Here is a 15,298-nt window from a genome sequence, read left to right on the forward strand (position 1 = left end):
TGTTAAGGGGAGACTATTGCTGACCCCCTGGGGCTGATCAAGATGGGGACCGCTCTGTCATCAGGTGGGTCAAGGTGTAATCTGCCTCCACACTTATGAAGCTATATAGTTCCTTTCTCGACTCTAAAGTAGGTCAGACAGCCCCCCCCCCTTTTTTTTTTTACACACACTTCCTGTAACCACATTGTCATAGTGTCTCTTGACATATCACTTGTGATGCTACAGTACTAGTACCAGTACAGAACATACTAGTGAAGTACTGTGTATTTTAGTACAGTACTGTGCATACCAACTCAGTAATGTTTATATCAGTGTCAGTGCTGTTTGTACTAGTGTCAGTACTGTTTGTACTAGTGTCAGTACTGTTTGTACCAGTGTCAGTACTGTTTGTACTAGTGCCAGTACTGTTTGTACTGGTACACACAGTACTAAATCTAATTAAAATTAGCTGTTTTGAATCCGCTTCTTGAGAAGCGTTAGCAGATTCAAAACAGCTAATTTTAATTAGATTTAGTACTGTTTGTACTTGTACAGTACTTTGTGAACCAGTAACATGTAATTGCTATGACTATCACATTCCAATCTATTCAGAAGAGTACCACACCTCTCAATGCTGCATTTATAAAGTTCCTCTGTAAGAGTTATTCCAGGGGATCTTGATTAATAATTAATCAGAGAGGTTTTATCATTGTTTAATTCAGCATTGTGGTTCGTCATTTTAGCTCACTTTCTGAAGATTTCTGCAGAATTCTAAAGAAAACAAATCATAAATCCAGGGTTATTGATAAAGCACGGATCGGGGCTGACTTTGAAAGGGATAAGCTGGTTCCCCATTGATAGCTGTGTCCCGGCCCCTGACAGTGTGATCAAATGTCAATCACAGAATAAACAGTTATTAAAGTTTACAACGGACATTTAAAGAGGACAGCAGATGTCAGAGCACACAGGTGTATAGAAATTGACGAGATACTCAGTGTAAACTCCCAATGAGAGGTTTTGGTGTGATTACCTGTAAAAGTGGGATATATTCAACATTTCAGTTTAATGGTTTAGTGATGCACTTTGGGCAAGATCATCTGGATGTGTGGGTTTTTTTCTTTAAGTGTGTGAATCAGTGATGTTATATTGAGAATTATAGTTAACAGACAAGTTTTATAGAATGAGGTTTCAGGATGGAGGGAAAATCTTGAAATTCTTTTTGTGAGTTGATATCACTCCTCAAAAAATCGTAATCATTAGATTGAATTTTTCTTTCATAAATTTATTGATACTTTATGCATTACCTGTATGTGTGTACATTCTGTGGACTTTTTCAATGCTTTTGAAGTTGAGTGAGATTGCTTGCTTAAGAGTTGATTAAATCCAGCATATTTTGCATCTATAATTTAATGTTGAATTTCACTTCGATGATATGAGTCTCATGAGAGAGGGAAGTTTTAGTTGATTAAATACATAGAAAGAAATTACAGGATTGAAATTAATAGAAATAGGTTTCTATAACAGAAAGCAGTAAGACCCGAGTTTTCTTTTCATCAGATTAATCTGTGGTTTCTGAGATGGTTGGTATTTCTTTGTTAGAGGTATTGATATTTCATATTGATAACATATTCATCATTATCCTTTAACTTGAGCAGATAGTGTATTCCAGCCAATCAATATTTCTTACATACATTTTACGTATATCATAGAAATGTTCCGTTTAAAGGTCACTTTATCCTCCGGGGTGGACGGACATTTTTACAAAGCTTTGTTTTCTTTGATTCTCAATCAGATTTAAGACTTACACCAGTGCTTCATTGTTGTGATTAGAAACAATTTTTTCCAAATGCTTCCTATTGATTTTAAACAAATTACAATAGGAGTTTGTATTTCTTGCTCTGCATTGAGATCTCAATAATAGAGAGATTTTCTACTCTTTAATGGAGGATATAGAAGTTTAGCAGGGGAATATTTAGTCTGCATAGGTTAATTCTTAAAGGGAATCTGTCGTACTTTCAGAGTTCTGCGGTTTTTTAAATCATGAGTTATGGTGTTTGACATCAACACATTCAGGATACCAATTTCAGTCGTGGAATTCTGTAATTGGAGATTGGAATATTTAGATTAATGTTTCTGCTGGAATAATTAAGTATGTTTCGGTGTCTTATGTCATCTGTTGAACTGGGATTTAAATAAATATTTAATAGGGAAATGGAGCTAAGCAATTTCATTTGAATTGGTCAGAATGAGGAATATGGAGGTGTTCAGCTCAGTTGAAAGTGTGAAGGATGCCACATTCTGCTCAGAAATATTGGAACTGAAGGACTCACCTTACTATTAATTTCTAATGAAGTTAACTATGGGGCATTCTGATTTACAATGTTTTATTTTTATTCCATGAATGTCGTTTTCATCTGATTCCGAACATTATGTTACATTTGGATATGTTTTGAGCAACACATCGGATGACATTCTGAGAAGACGGATGACATTTGATGAGTCATGTGACATAACAAGACATAATTAACAAATTGTGTAACAATCTGGCAAGCTATTTGATGCAATTCTGAGTTATTTGATGGATCTTATGCCAGACAGTGAGATATATTTAATGAATCATCGACATTCTGAGATATTTACATAGTTATTTGATGGATCTTATGCCAGACAGTGAGATATATATTTGATGAGTATCAATGAGATATTTACTGACCCATACATAGGACAATAGATGTAAGCGTGAGACACTGCGAGATAAATTTGATGAGTATTGATGAGATATTTACTGAGCCGTGAAACATGATGAGATATAAGCGTGAGACACTGTGAGATATATTTGATGATTATTGATGAGATATTTACTGAGCCGTGAAACATGATGCGATATAAGCGTGAGACACTGTGAGATATATTTGATGAGATATTTACTGAGCCGTGAAACATGATGCGATATAAGCGTGAGAGATCAAAGTCGAGCTCCAGTGTGATTCCACTTAGTTATGAAGTAATTTGGTTGCAGCAGCCATCCAGACTTAGTGGAGGTAAATCCCCATCCCCTCCTGCCCAATTCTAGCTTATTGACCTTATTTTTTAATCTCACCCTCACCCCCAACCCCTCATTGACCCATCGTTTCAGGTTGGGTTTTTTAAGGGGGAGGTAGAAGGAACATTTTTTATGATTTTTTAACAAAAGTAATGGTATTACTACATAATTATTGAGGCTTGATAAGTTTTACACCTGAGTATGAGTTTTATGAAATTCACATGCTTATCTCGGGGTCAGTATACTGGAAACTGGCTGAGAATGGAATTGTTATGTCCTCTGGAATGTTCTGTAGTTGCCTCTTATCCACCCCAGGAACACATTCAGGCCTAGAGGAATATTTAACCCAATGTAGCACTGATTATTTCTCTGTGCCACAGACATCAGTCTGACAGATTGGAAAAATCCCCAGTCATAATTGTGATACATACGAAATATCATAATCCCAGAAAACTCCAAATCCACTGTTTCTCAAAGCTGCTGATGAAGAGTTGAACCAGAGTTACTTCCCTTTATCATTTTTTTTTTATCATGTAACTAATTGTCATGATCGTGGGTTGATAATCTGCCAATTTTTGGAAATTAATAATAAGCATTTTATCATTAAACTGATAAATTCTCTCCTGTAAAAATGGTTCAGGGGCATATCATATATTCAACTAATTTAGTTGTTTTTTATTTTATCTTTTTAGTAATTTTTAGGCAGTGTGTTTTCTGTATTGTCAATGCACCCTCACAAACTCTCACCTGGTGCAGGATGGGTATGTAGTCAGTGGTGAAGGGTCTGTATTTTTTCGATTTCAGAAAAAATTCCGATTCACTATAGAGCTAACAAAAAGCCCATAGTGCCAGCACCTGCCTGCGCTCACGATTATAGCACCCCAGATATCATTCAGGACACGGAGGAGAGCGGCCGAAATTCACGCTCTAGCGCAAACTTGTCCCCAAAGACGCAAAAAGCCCCTGCTTTCTTGCCAGGTTTGTGGAGGTTTGCTTTTTGCAGTGTAAATTTTTCACATTTGTTTTCTTTATGTAAATTTGAGTCGTCCGTGTGACATTTGAGTAGTAATTGTGTAATTTTGCACGAGCTTACACCTTTAACTGCTGATGATTGTAAACTTTCGTTATGTATACAAGAAAATCTGTGTTTGTTTTGTTCTATGTGTAATTTGTGTATTTATTTAGCTATACCACTGTTCGTATAATTATATTCTGATCTTAACATTTCTATCATTAGCAAAAAAAAATGTTGATATCATAGATTGCTTATAATGATCTTCCTTCTCTGAAAACTGATTTATCTTTTTAGAGGGTTATTTTGAATTTTCAGGTAATTATATTTTGGTCACCTTTTACCTACCTTCATGGACTGAAAGCACCGTGTTTGTTGAAAATTTGCCATTCTTAAAGCAATACTAGCTGTCGTTTTGGTGTCAAAAATTTTTGTTGCAAAATTGTGATTTATAATTACTGACAGAAAGAAATAAGGTTTACAAACTTTTGTTATCAATATTTAAATCTGAAAATAAAGTTGTTTTTATTTAAATTCAAATTTTGATGATGAATTTTTGTATTGTGTATCTTTAACGATCTTGTTTTAAACCTGTGCTGTGTTCTGTCATTATACCTTTATGAGAGGACTGTTTTTGGGTGGATGGAGAGGTTTGAAGTGGTCTAATCTTGTCTGATATTCACCATTTAATCTCGTAGGAGACAGAATCTGATAGAAACGCCAGTCAGCGTGTTGACTTACGGATAGGTGGAAGATTTAACTCTCGTATCACATTAAGCGTATATACTTGTTGCTAAGATTACCAGAGATATTCTCTCACTTAACTTGCACAGTAAAGTTATAAAACTTACATGATATATCGATTTTTGTTTAGTTTGTCACATAAAAAAAAAAACCCACTTGGAATTTTATGCTGACAAAAAAAAATTGCACAGAATAGGTTATATAATTTTTTTTTCCCACATTATCAGTACTTTTGATGTACTTTACAAGTTTAACTAATTTGTACGCATGCATGATCTGTAATGTTTGTTTTGGAGGAGTTGGTAAATATAATTCATTACTATAGGGAGGTTAGAGTGGAACTAGAATTTAAAATCCTAAAGTATATTTTGATAAGCTTAGTCAGGAAGATTATCACCTCAGAAATAGGCAGATTATAGAAGCAATGTCATGTAACGTGGAATTAAATCTTGCCAAATCAGCACTCCGTGTATATTGTAGTAAGAAAGAGAATTTTACGCAGTCTTATCATCCTTAACTATTATACAACAATTCATTAAGTGCAAGGAAAACGTTTCTTAATCAACCTATATATGGGTATAATGTTCTTTGATATTGCCCAATGTCCAATGCATAGAACATTTACCTTTTTGAGGTCTTTGTCCCAGACAAAGAACCATTCCACTAGATCATCTCTGTCCCCAGTAAAGTGACCGGTCTACTGGGCCTGTGATATTGCCCTCTGTCCCCCAGTAAAGTGACCAGTAACTGGGCCTGTGATATTGCCCTCTGTCCCCAGTAAAGTGACCAGTAACTGGGACTGTGATATTGCCCTCTGCCCCCAGTAAAGTGACCGGTCTACTGGGCCTGTGATATTGCCCTCTGTCCCCAGTAAAGTGACCAGTAACTAGGACTGTGATATTGCCCTTGTTGCCAAAGTGTTAATATTAGGTTTGTGATATTGCCCTCAGTCTTAGGTATTTAGCTGTCCCATTTTATGCTTAATTTCAATTAATTAAAATAAAGACATGTTTAATTTTTAAAAGAATTGCTCATGACTGATGGTGTTTGGTTAACATTAACATTATGCTTTATATGATATATATGTGTATTTATTATATATATGTTATCCCCTGCATTAGGACTTTGATGTTTTATTAAGTTTGATATACTTTCAGGAGATAGAGTAATATTTGCTGAATCGCCCTCTGCCCCAGGCATTCCTGTTGTTTACAGAACTCCAGAGGAGAGATCCTCCAACCCAGACAGACTCAACCTAGACAGGTATAATTAGTGTTAATTAGTGTTAATTAAACAAAGGACGGACTCAATCTAGACGTGTATAATTAGTGTTAATTAAACAAAGTACAAACTCATCTTAGACAGGTATAATTAATGTTATTTAAACAAAGGACAGGCTCAACCTAGACAGGTATAATTAGTATAATTAGTGTTAATTAAACAAAAGATAGACTCAACCTAGACAGGTATAATTAGTATAATTAGTGTTAATTAGACAAATGACGGATTCAATCTAGACAGGTATAATTAGTATAATTAGTGTTAATTAAACAAAAGATAGACTCAACCTAGACAGGTATAATTAGTATAATTAGCGTTAATTAAACAAAGGACAGGCTCGACCTAGACAGGTATAATTAGTGTTAATTAAACAAATGACAGGTTCAACCTAGACAGATATAACAAAGGACAGTCGTTAAAAAAACAACTACCATTTGTGGAAAAAAAGGATGTACACTCAGAAAGAAGTTATCATCTACTGATTTTTTTTGTTACCTCTTCTCAGATCAAAATTTGTCATCTGCAAACTTTTCACATTTTCGATTTCTCGAAAATCATTGGACCAATTTCAAATGAACATGGCACATAGCATCCTTGGGTATAGAGGATTCAAGTTTAGTAAAAATCGGGTACATTTTTTTTTATGCCCCTGTTATTGTCTGACTGTCTAACTTTAACCTTGGCCATAATGTCTGAATGGATTTTGATAAGGCTTTCATATCCTAAAACTTTAAGCTGACATTTCATTTGGTCTGTTTTCTTTTGTTTGATTTTATCAGGTTTTGATTTTGTTTCCAGGTACACATGTTGTCGTTTTAATTCAGAGCGTTGTCAGATTGACATTGATTCAGAGTGTTGGCAGATTGTTGTTGTTGATACAGACTGTTGGCAGATTGCTGTTGTTGATTCAGACTGTTGGCAGATTGTTGTTGTTGATTCAGAGCATTGGCAGATTGTTGTTGTTGATTCAGAACATTGGCAGATTGCTGTTGTTGATTCAGACTGTTGGCAGATTGTGTTGTTGATTCAGAGCATTGGCAGATTGTTGTTGTTGATTCAGACTTTTGGCAGATTGATGTTGATTCAGAGCATTGGCAAATTGCTGTGTTCATACAGATGGTTGGCAGATTGTTGTTGTTGATACAGACTGTTGGCAGATTGTTGTTGATACAGATGGTTGGCAGATTGCTGTTGTTGATTCAGACTTTTGGCAGATTGATGTTGATTCAGAACATTGGCAGATTGCTGTGTTGATACAGATGGTTGGCAGATTGTTGTTAATACAGACTGTTAGCAGATTGTTGTTGTTGATACAGACTGTTGGCAGATTGTTGTTAAGTCAGACTGTTGGCAGATAGGTGTTGGGAGACTTTAATATAGTTCTTCCTGTTTTGTACTCTGCTATCTGTCTGACCAATTGCTTGTGTTTTATTTCAGACGGAAACTGTCAGTATGTCCAATTTTGGAGGGCGAGGACCAGTTAAGACTGTTGAACTACCAGCACAACATGATCACCAAAATCCAGCATCTGAGCTCATTAAAACGACTCATTTTTCTGGATTTATACGACAATCAGATCGAGGAAATATCTGGACTCAGCTCACTAAAATCTCTCCGAGTGTTAATGTTGGGCAAAAACAGGTGTGGTATTATCACAGATTACATTCTTTAAGTGTTAATGTTGGGCAAAAATAGGTGTGGTATTATCATGCTGATATCATGATACTGTACATGTCATTTTATTCGCGAGATCATTCTTCACTCAAAATTTAATGAGACTAACCATATGCTAAAATTTAGTTCTTGTTGATAAACTCTTACACATAGAAGTCTTCAGCAAGAAATAATGTTTTACGAAAGTTGTGTCTCATTAACAAATACATCATAGTATCTATATGAAAATAAGGTCTCGCGGAATTAAAGTAATTTACAGTAGTAACAATGAGCTCTACAGAATAATCATTGTATTTGAAAATTTGGGGCATTGTATAGAAATAGATTACATGTGCTGTATTCACCTCAAAATGTGCTGCTGAAATTTTCATTGGAATTCGGGAAATTAATTACCATGATGGCAAAGTTGAGATCATTTTTCGTTTTGCCCATTCATGTGATCACTGAGACATCTTTGGTCATGTCCATCTTCTGTCTCCTCTCTGTCCCATTTTTGTGTTCAGCTCATATATTCGTACTGAATCATGGTAAAAACTTGACAACTATATCCAAAATATTTTTACTTTGAACTTAATTATGGGCTTGACCTCCCATATCATATGTATATGTGCCTCATAGCATCTAATCTCATAAAATTCATTGTTATCAAATGATTAACTTATTTGTGAATGAAATATAGAAGATTTTTCATCATTAAATTTCATGAACATATATATTTTTAGGTCACCTGAGGAAACTTAGGTGACCTATTGCAATTGGTTGTCGTCTGTCATCGAGCGTCATGCGTTATCAATTGAACATTTTTAATTTCTTCCTGATAACTACCAGTCCAATTCAAATTTGGTATGAAGCATCTTTGGAACAAGGGGGACATAAATTGTAGATTTCAAGACTCCAGCACCCCTGGGGCCTTAGGGGTGGGGCAAAAACTGCCCAAAATCGACCAATTTTCAAAATTCTTCTTCTCAAGAGCCGCACATGTCTAAGAAAAACTAAATACATGGTGACGTAGAGCAGGAAAGCCTCTACCAAAATTATAAATTTCATGATTCCTGGGGTAGGGGTTCCAACGCTAGGGAGTGGCCAAACTTGGTATATAGTGTTTATGTGTAAAACACTTAAATAACATCTTCTTTAGTGCTATTGATACTAAATTTAAAGTAAATAGTTATTTAGAAAGAGCAGGTAGTCCTATACCAAATTTGTAAATTTGATGATCCCAGGGGTAAGGGTTTTGGTATCAGGGTGGGGCCAAAATAGTCAGTTATTAAATATGTAAACAATAGACATTTTTAACTTCTTCTTGATAACTACCTTTCTAATTCTTTTCAAATTTGATATGAAGCATCTTTGGAACAGGGGGATATAAATTTTAAATTTCAGGATTCCTTCACCCCTGGGGCCTTAGGAGCGGGGCAAAAACTGCCCAAAATTGACAAATTTTCAAAAATCTTATCTAGAACCTCACATGTTTAAGAAAAACTAAATGCATAGTTATGTAGAGCAGGAAGGCTTCTACCAAAATTGTAAATTTCATGATCCCTAGGGTAGGGGTTCTGACCCCAGGGAGGGGCCATACTTACTAAATATAGATATTTAGAAAGAGCAGGTAGTCTTTTACCAAAATTGTAAATTTGATGATCCCCACAGTAGGGGTTTTGACCCCAGGGTAGGGCCAAACATAGTATATAGTATTTATGTGTAAGTTTGCTGATACTGTATAAAATCTAAATGCATTCTTAGGAATAGCAGAAAAGGATGTACAAAAAATGTTGAATTTCATAACCCTAGTTATAACTTTAGGATGAGTCCAAATTAGTCATATCTTTTGATGTTTTAATGTTAATACACCTATTATATTATGTAAAGCCTTTCATCAGTGTATACACTTTGAGGGCAGTGAAGTTTTAAGAACACATCTTTTTTACACTGTTGGTGAACATTAGAATTTAGCTTAGATATTCAGAACAGAAAATTTTTTCTAGATTTCATAGCGCTTGGGATTAGTGATTCTTTTTCACTAGTATTCAGGTAACCGATAAGGCCTGTGGGCCTCTTGTAATGGTAAAAGCATGACAACTATACTCAAATAGTTTGACCTTGACCTTTATGTGACCCGAACTTTACATTTTTTTTACTACGTTTAACTCACCTGTTAATGAACTATAGAAAATTTCTTCATTTAACTTCATACAGATATATTTTTGTAAGAGCATGATAACAATGTCCTGTTTTTTTAACTTTACTTTTGACAGATAATTTCTTCATCAAACGTCACACAAAGATGTGTTTTTTGAAGTGTGACAATGTGCTCGATATGAACTTGGGCTCACATTTCTAAAGTTTTCAGTTAACAAATTTATGACGAACATGTGAGCCTTCATGAAACATCAGTCACACAGTCCCTTTTGCAAGAACCTTACAATTTTCTCTATGACCTTGACCTCACATTTCTGGATTCTGTGTACTAATAAATAATTTTTGAAGAAAAGTGTCCGATGGACAATTTTTAATTTTGAAGGTATTCAATCCATATGTTCTAAAATGCTAATTGGATAACAAATATGCATGGAATATATACTTTTCAATCAGTATAGTTTATGATAATACACGAAGTATGAAAAAAAATATAGAAATTTGAAAATAACAATGATGAAAGAAGTTATTGTATTTCAGTATTAATAAACTTGCTAAAGGGAGGCTACTTGAATTAGTAAGATTGATAATAGTTACTGTATGCATCTCAATTTATAGATGATATTGATGACAAACTTTTTTCAATTTTGTTGTAGAATAAAGAAGATAGAGAACTTGGATACTCTGACAAAACTTGATGTGTTAGATTTACACGGGAATCAGGTATGAATTGAGTGATTCTAGTGAGATTCAGTCACTAGGCGGGGATATGATATCAATTGTACCTGTAATGAAGGGAGAGAAACCAATAAATACCTAGTTCACAAGGACTCTTTCATGTGATGTTGCAGACAGTACAAGTTTTGTTTGACTTGCAGGCAGTGTCTGTAGCTCACCTTAGCTAAAATCTCAATTGAGTTTTTCTGAGAGAAGTCATCTCTTATTTGTATGTTGTCTGTCATAAATGTAATCAGTTCACAGTTTTGACTTCTCAAGTACTACTGGGCCAATTTCAGCCAAACTTGCCATAAAGTATCATTAGATAAAGGGATATAAGGTTATTTACATGAAGGGTCATTTCCCCACCAAAGGGAGATAATTAAGAAATAGTGAAGATAGGATGGGGTGTTAAACAAAATCTTGACAAGAATCTCTGAACCAAAGAATTCAAAAATGAAAGCTTCTTCATATTATGAAGATTCAAGTTCTTTTAAATCATAATCCTCTCAAAAACTACAAGGGTATGATCTGTCATATTGATCTGCAAGCATCCTCATGTAGTGCAGGCTCATGTTTATTCATAGCATGATCCACATTACAACAGCTTTAAAATTTTACATAGGAATATTTGGGAATATTGAAAGAAAAAAATCCTCCCAAGAACCAGAAAAGTACAATTTGTCATATGCAGGCATCTTTATATAGAATACACTGTAGGTTAAAGTTTGTTTACAGCATTACCTTTAGAGCCAGAACAGGTCCATTTTGTGCAGATTGTCATAAAGATATGTGCACCCCCCATGTATTGTAGGTTTAGGTTTGTTCACACACGGGTAGGAACAAAATGGGGTATGAAAGTTTTATAAGCTGAAAATGTGACTAGTTAGGTAAAAGATTTGGTCCATGGGCTACTGTATACCTATATCAGATTATGAAATTAAGGTTGATTTGAAATAAAGATGTTCTATAGAACTATGTGATTTAAATTTTGTAGATTTCACTGATAGAGAACCTGAACCATTTATCTGAACTCCGCGTGTTGAACCTGGCTGGTAACCAGATAGTAAACGTGGACAATCTGATGGGGATGGACAGTCTGGCGGAGTTAAATCTGAGACGAAACCGGATCAAGACAGTGGTGAGTGGACTTTAATTTAGTCTGGAATATGTATTGCTAGATTCAAGGAAAGTTTGGATCTTTGCTTGTTAGCTGTTGTGTGTCTCTTTCCAATTTAATTCTTTACTGAGAGAGAGAGAGAGAGAGAGAGAAAGAGAGAGAGAGAGAGAGAGAGAGAGAGAGAGAGAGAGAGAGAGAGAGAGAGAAAACAGCTAACTTTGATTCTAACCAGATCAACCATGTATAATGATGTAAAGTAAATTACTTTTTTCCCTTTTCCCTCACACTGAGGAGATTACCTCCTTTAACCTGCACTGAGACTAGCTATAAAGACTGATTACCTCCCTTAACCTGTACAGAGACTAGTTATAAAGACTGATTATCACCCTTAACCTGTACAGAGACTGGTTATAAAGACTGATTATCTCCCTTAACCTGTACAGAGACTAGTTATAAAGACTGATTACCTCCCTTAACCTGTACAGAGACTAGCTATGATTACCTCCCTTAACCTGTACAGAGACTGATTACCTCCCTTAACCTGTACAGGGACTGATTACCTCCCTTAGTCTGTACAGAGACTAGCTGTGATTACCTTCCTTAGTCTGTACAGAGACTGATTACCTTCCTTAGTCTGTACAGAGACTAGCTGTGATTACCTCCCTTAAATCAAATAAATATAACTTGCAGCTGGGGACATGAATTCTGTAAATTTGTCATGTGTTAAATCAAGTCATGATCAGTACAATATTTAAAAAGATTTAGATGAGAAATTTTATCAAAAATTTTAAATGCAGCTTGGAAGAATGTAATTGTGAAATTTTCTACCACAGAATGGTCAGAGTGTATAGCGTTGTTCTGTGTTACATTTCCACCACTGCCATTTAATGTTTTTGTAGTGGTATGAAAGATTTACAGAACAAGTTCACATTCGGATTTATCTCATTCAGCAGTTATTACAGTTCTTAGAATTACAATATGCTATTCTTAGTCAACCCGTCTTTTTTTCACCAAACCATTTTTTTTTCACCACAGGTGAAAAGGACTCTCTGAGCTGTTGAAGTTAAATAGTATAGTGTGAACTCTGTATGATTTTCTGGAGACAAAGTATGTGTAGTTAGATAGTTCCATGGTACTGTGCTGTCTTACAACTCCTTAACGACTATCAGAAGCTCAGTTTATAAGTCTGTATAGCTAGGACATTGAACATAATTATAAGATGATATAGTCAAAGGATTGACCCACAGAGGTCTCAGAAAGGATGTTTGATGAGCAGGAGGGTTGTTGGACTTCATAGGACATTGCATGACAGACGGATAATATGGACTTTATTTTGAGAATTCTCTCCGAGACTGGAAAATGATTTGTATGAAGTTCAGGTGTTTTGCAACCAAGAATGCTATCATAGACACTTTTTTAACTGTCCTAGGAATTTTTTCAATATTCTGCCATGAACCTGTTGTGGTACACAGATAAAATATGGCACTGGCTATAAAGACATGTGATGTTTCTCAATGATATTTAATTTTTCATTACATTTTGGGTACAATTCACTCGCATCCCATCTTGTTTCTACAAAAAAATCTAGGGATTTATTACCAGGTCTGTTTTAGAGTCAGCATAGTTTGATAGTAAATCCTGGTTATAGCAAATAAAAATGTAAAGTCTTTTCTAATGTATCACGGAAGGTCATATACATCTTCGAATTTGTGACATTAAAATCTACATATTTATGAAAAGAAATGAGTAAAATTACAAAATATAGGTATAAGAAGTAAATAAGTCATAATGACAACAAAAACTTTATAAATTGCTTATATATTTTTATCACGCAAGTTATACCACACTGTATCTGAAAGATACATATTTACAATTTTTGTTACATCCGGTAAGAACACAAAATTGAACTCTAAACTTTGGCTGTGAATTGACTTTCTGTACTTTGTGAAACTATCTTAAGAAATACTTCCATAAAGGGGGGGGGGGGGGGGGGGAAGGAATCAACACCAAATAAAATGTAATGGATCAATTTTCTCTCTTTTCAACAACAAATCAACATTTGACCAGAAAAAGTATGGAAAGTGTCCTTTTTTAACAGCTTGCATGCTGGGGATTCTCTCATGTTGGTTTCTATGTGTAGTGAATCGTTGAAGTGGTCGGGGAAAAGTACACATGACCCATAGGGATGTACTAATGAATATCACCAGTCCAGAGTAGTCAGAAAATAATTACAATTAAACAATTGATAAATAAATACAACCTAGATGTTTTATTTCTCAACAAGTACATGTATGTAATTTTTTTTTTTAATTCTTCATTTCACAGATTTTTTCATATCTCTGCTCTGAAAAATGTTTTCAAAATAGTTACTGTATTGATAAGTTCTGCATAGGAATCTTTCTATTTTGGATTCAAGAACATGGCATTAGTCAAAAGTCTGAACCACTTGACCAAAATGAACTCCATCTATATCGGGATGAATTAATTTAATCAGTGCAGTGTGATTGATTTTATTGTTCCGCTGAATAATGAATGGAGAATTGTTTGTTTGATAGAGAGATAAAACCCGTACACAATATACACACACAGGGGATGTCCAGATTTACCCCACTCACCAGGAATGTATCGTCAGCCCCGGAACAACGAATTATCACAACTCAATCAGGACATTTTAAAGTTGAGGTGTAACAGAGTGATGAAATAAAAATGTAAATGTGTGTTGTCGATTATGATTTTACTTGTGCGGTCCAAGGGAGAATAGTTACGGCTTTGTTATGGTCCAAGATACCACCCGCTATCAATGGTCAAAATTGCGAACCAAAATTTGTCACCTTGTAAAAATTGGTAGGATCACAGATTTGAAATACAGATGGATTTGTTGAATAGTTTTTGAATTCCCATCCTCGTGCTGTGCTTAGCATTGTTTATCCAGTGTTTACAATGAGGATTTTTTGTAGGTTGATGTTGATGTTAAGCATTGTTTATTCCGTGTTTACAATGAGGATTTCTTTTCTTGTAGCTGGATGTGGACACTTTGCCAAGTTTGCAGCGGCTGTTCTTGAGCTTCAATGACATCAGCAGGTAAGACAATGCATTGAATTCAACCCAGGCTGGTGTTTAGTACTGGACTTTATGACGGGATAAGACCAAAATTATGATTTATGCATAAACCAATAACTCTAATATTTGATAATATATTTGCATGTAACTTTTGATGCCTATTTTTAAAATATAAGATTGAGGTCAAAGTCAACTAATTATGATAGACAATAAAATTGGACATGCAAGTTTTCATCAGGTACATTTGTTAAAAGTATTTGACAGAGTAGACTTTTAATCTTTTGTAAAATGGAACCTAGGTTTTTAAAAAGTCATCTGCATGATAAATTGGATACATGGAGAATGACTGATTGTTTTTCATGATAAATTGGATACATGGAGAATGACTGATTGTTTTTATTGGATACATGGAGAATGACTGATTGTTTTTCGTCGGTCTGTCCTTCAGTCAGGAATTCACAGAACCATGAGATAGTACTCTTTATCTGGACTTCTGTCAGGAATTCACAGAACCATGAGATAGTACTCTTTA

General features: G+C 34.9%; 1 protein-coding gene across 11 annotated transcripts in view; it reads left to right on the plus strand.

The window, feature by feature from the left end:
• The window catches only part of LOC125650193 (leucine-rich repeat-containing protein 49-like), a 59,703-nt gene that overhangs the window by 8,868 nt on the left and 35,537 nt on the right, over positions 1–15,298 (plus strand). For 7 of the 11 annotated variants that reach the window (XM_056166993.1, XM_048878249.2, XM_056166998.1 and 4 more), the window contains 6 exons: positions 3,827–4,000; positions 5,936–6,041; positions 7,497–7,700; positions 10,526–10,592; positions 11,584–11,727; positions 14,726–14,787. In XM_056166993.1, coding sequence (XP_056022968.1) covers positions 3,827–4,000; positions 5,936–6,041; positions 7,497–7,700; positions 10,526–10,592; positions 11,584–11,727; positions 14,726–14,787 — 757 coding nt within the window. Of the gene's footprint in view, positions 1–923; positions 3,021–3,826; positions 4,001–5,935; positions 6,042–7,496; positions 7,701–10,525; positions 10,593–11,583; positions 11,728–14,725; positions 14,788–15,298 lie in introns of those variants that run through there. The other 4 variants (XM_056166996.1, XM_056167002.1, XM_056166997.1 and 1 more) reach the window with 2 other exon arrangements.

The sequence above is a fragment of the Ostrea edulis genome, chromosome 5 (assembly GCF_947568905.1).
Source record: "Ostrea edulis chromosome 5, xbOstEdul1.1, whole genome shotgun sequence".
Taxonomy (NCBI): domain Eukaryota; kingdom Metazoa; phylum Mollusca; class Bivalvia; order Ostreida; family Ostreidae; genus Ostrea; species Ostrea edulis.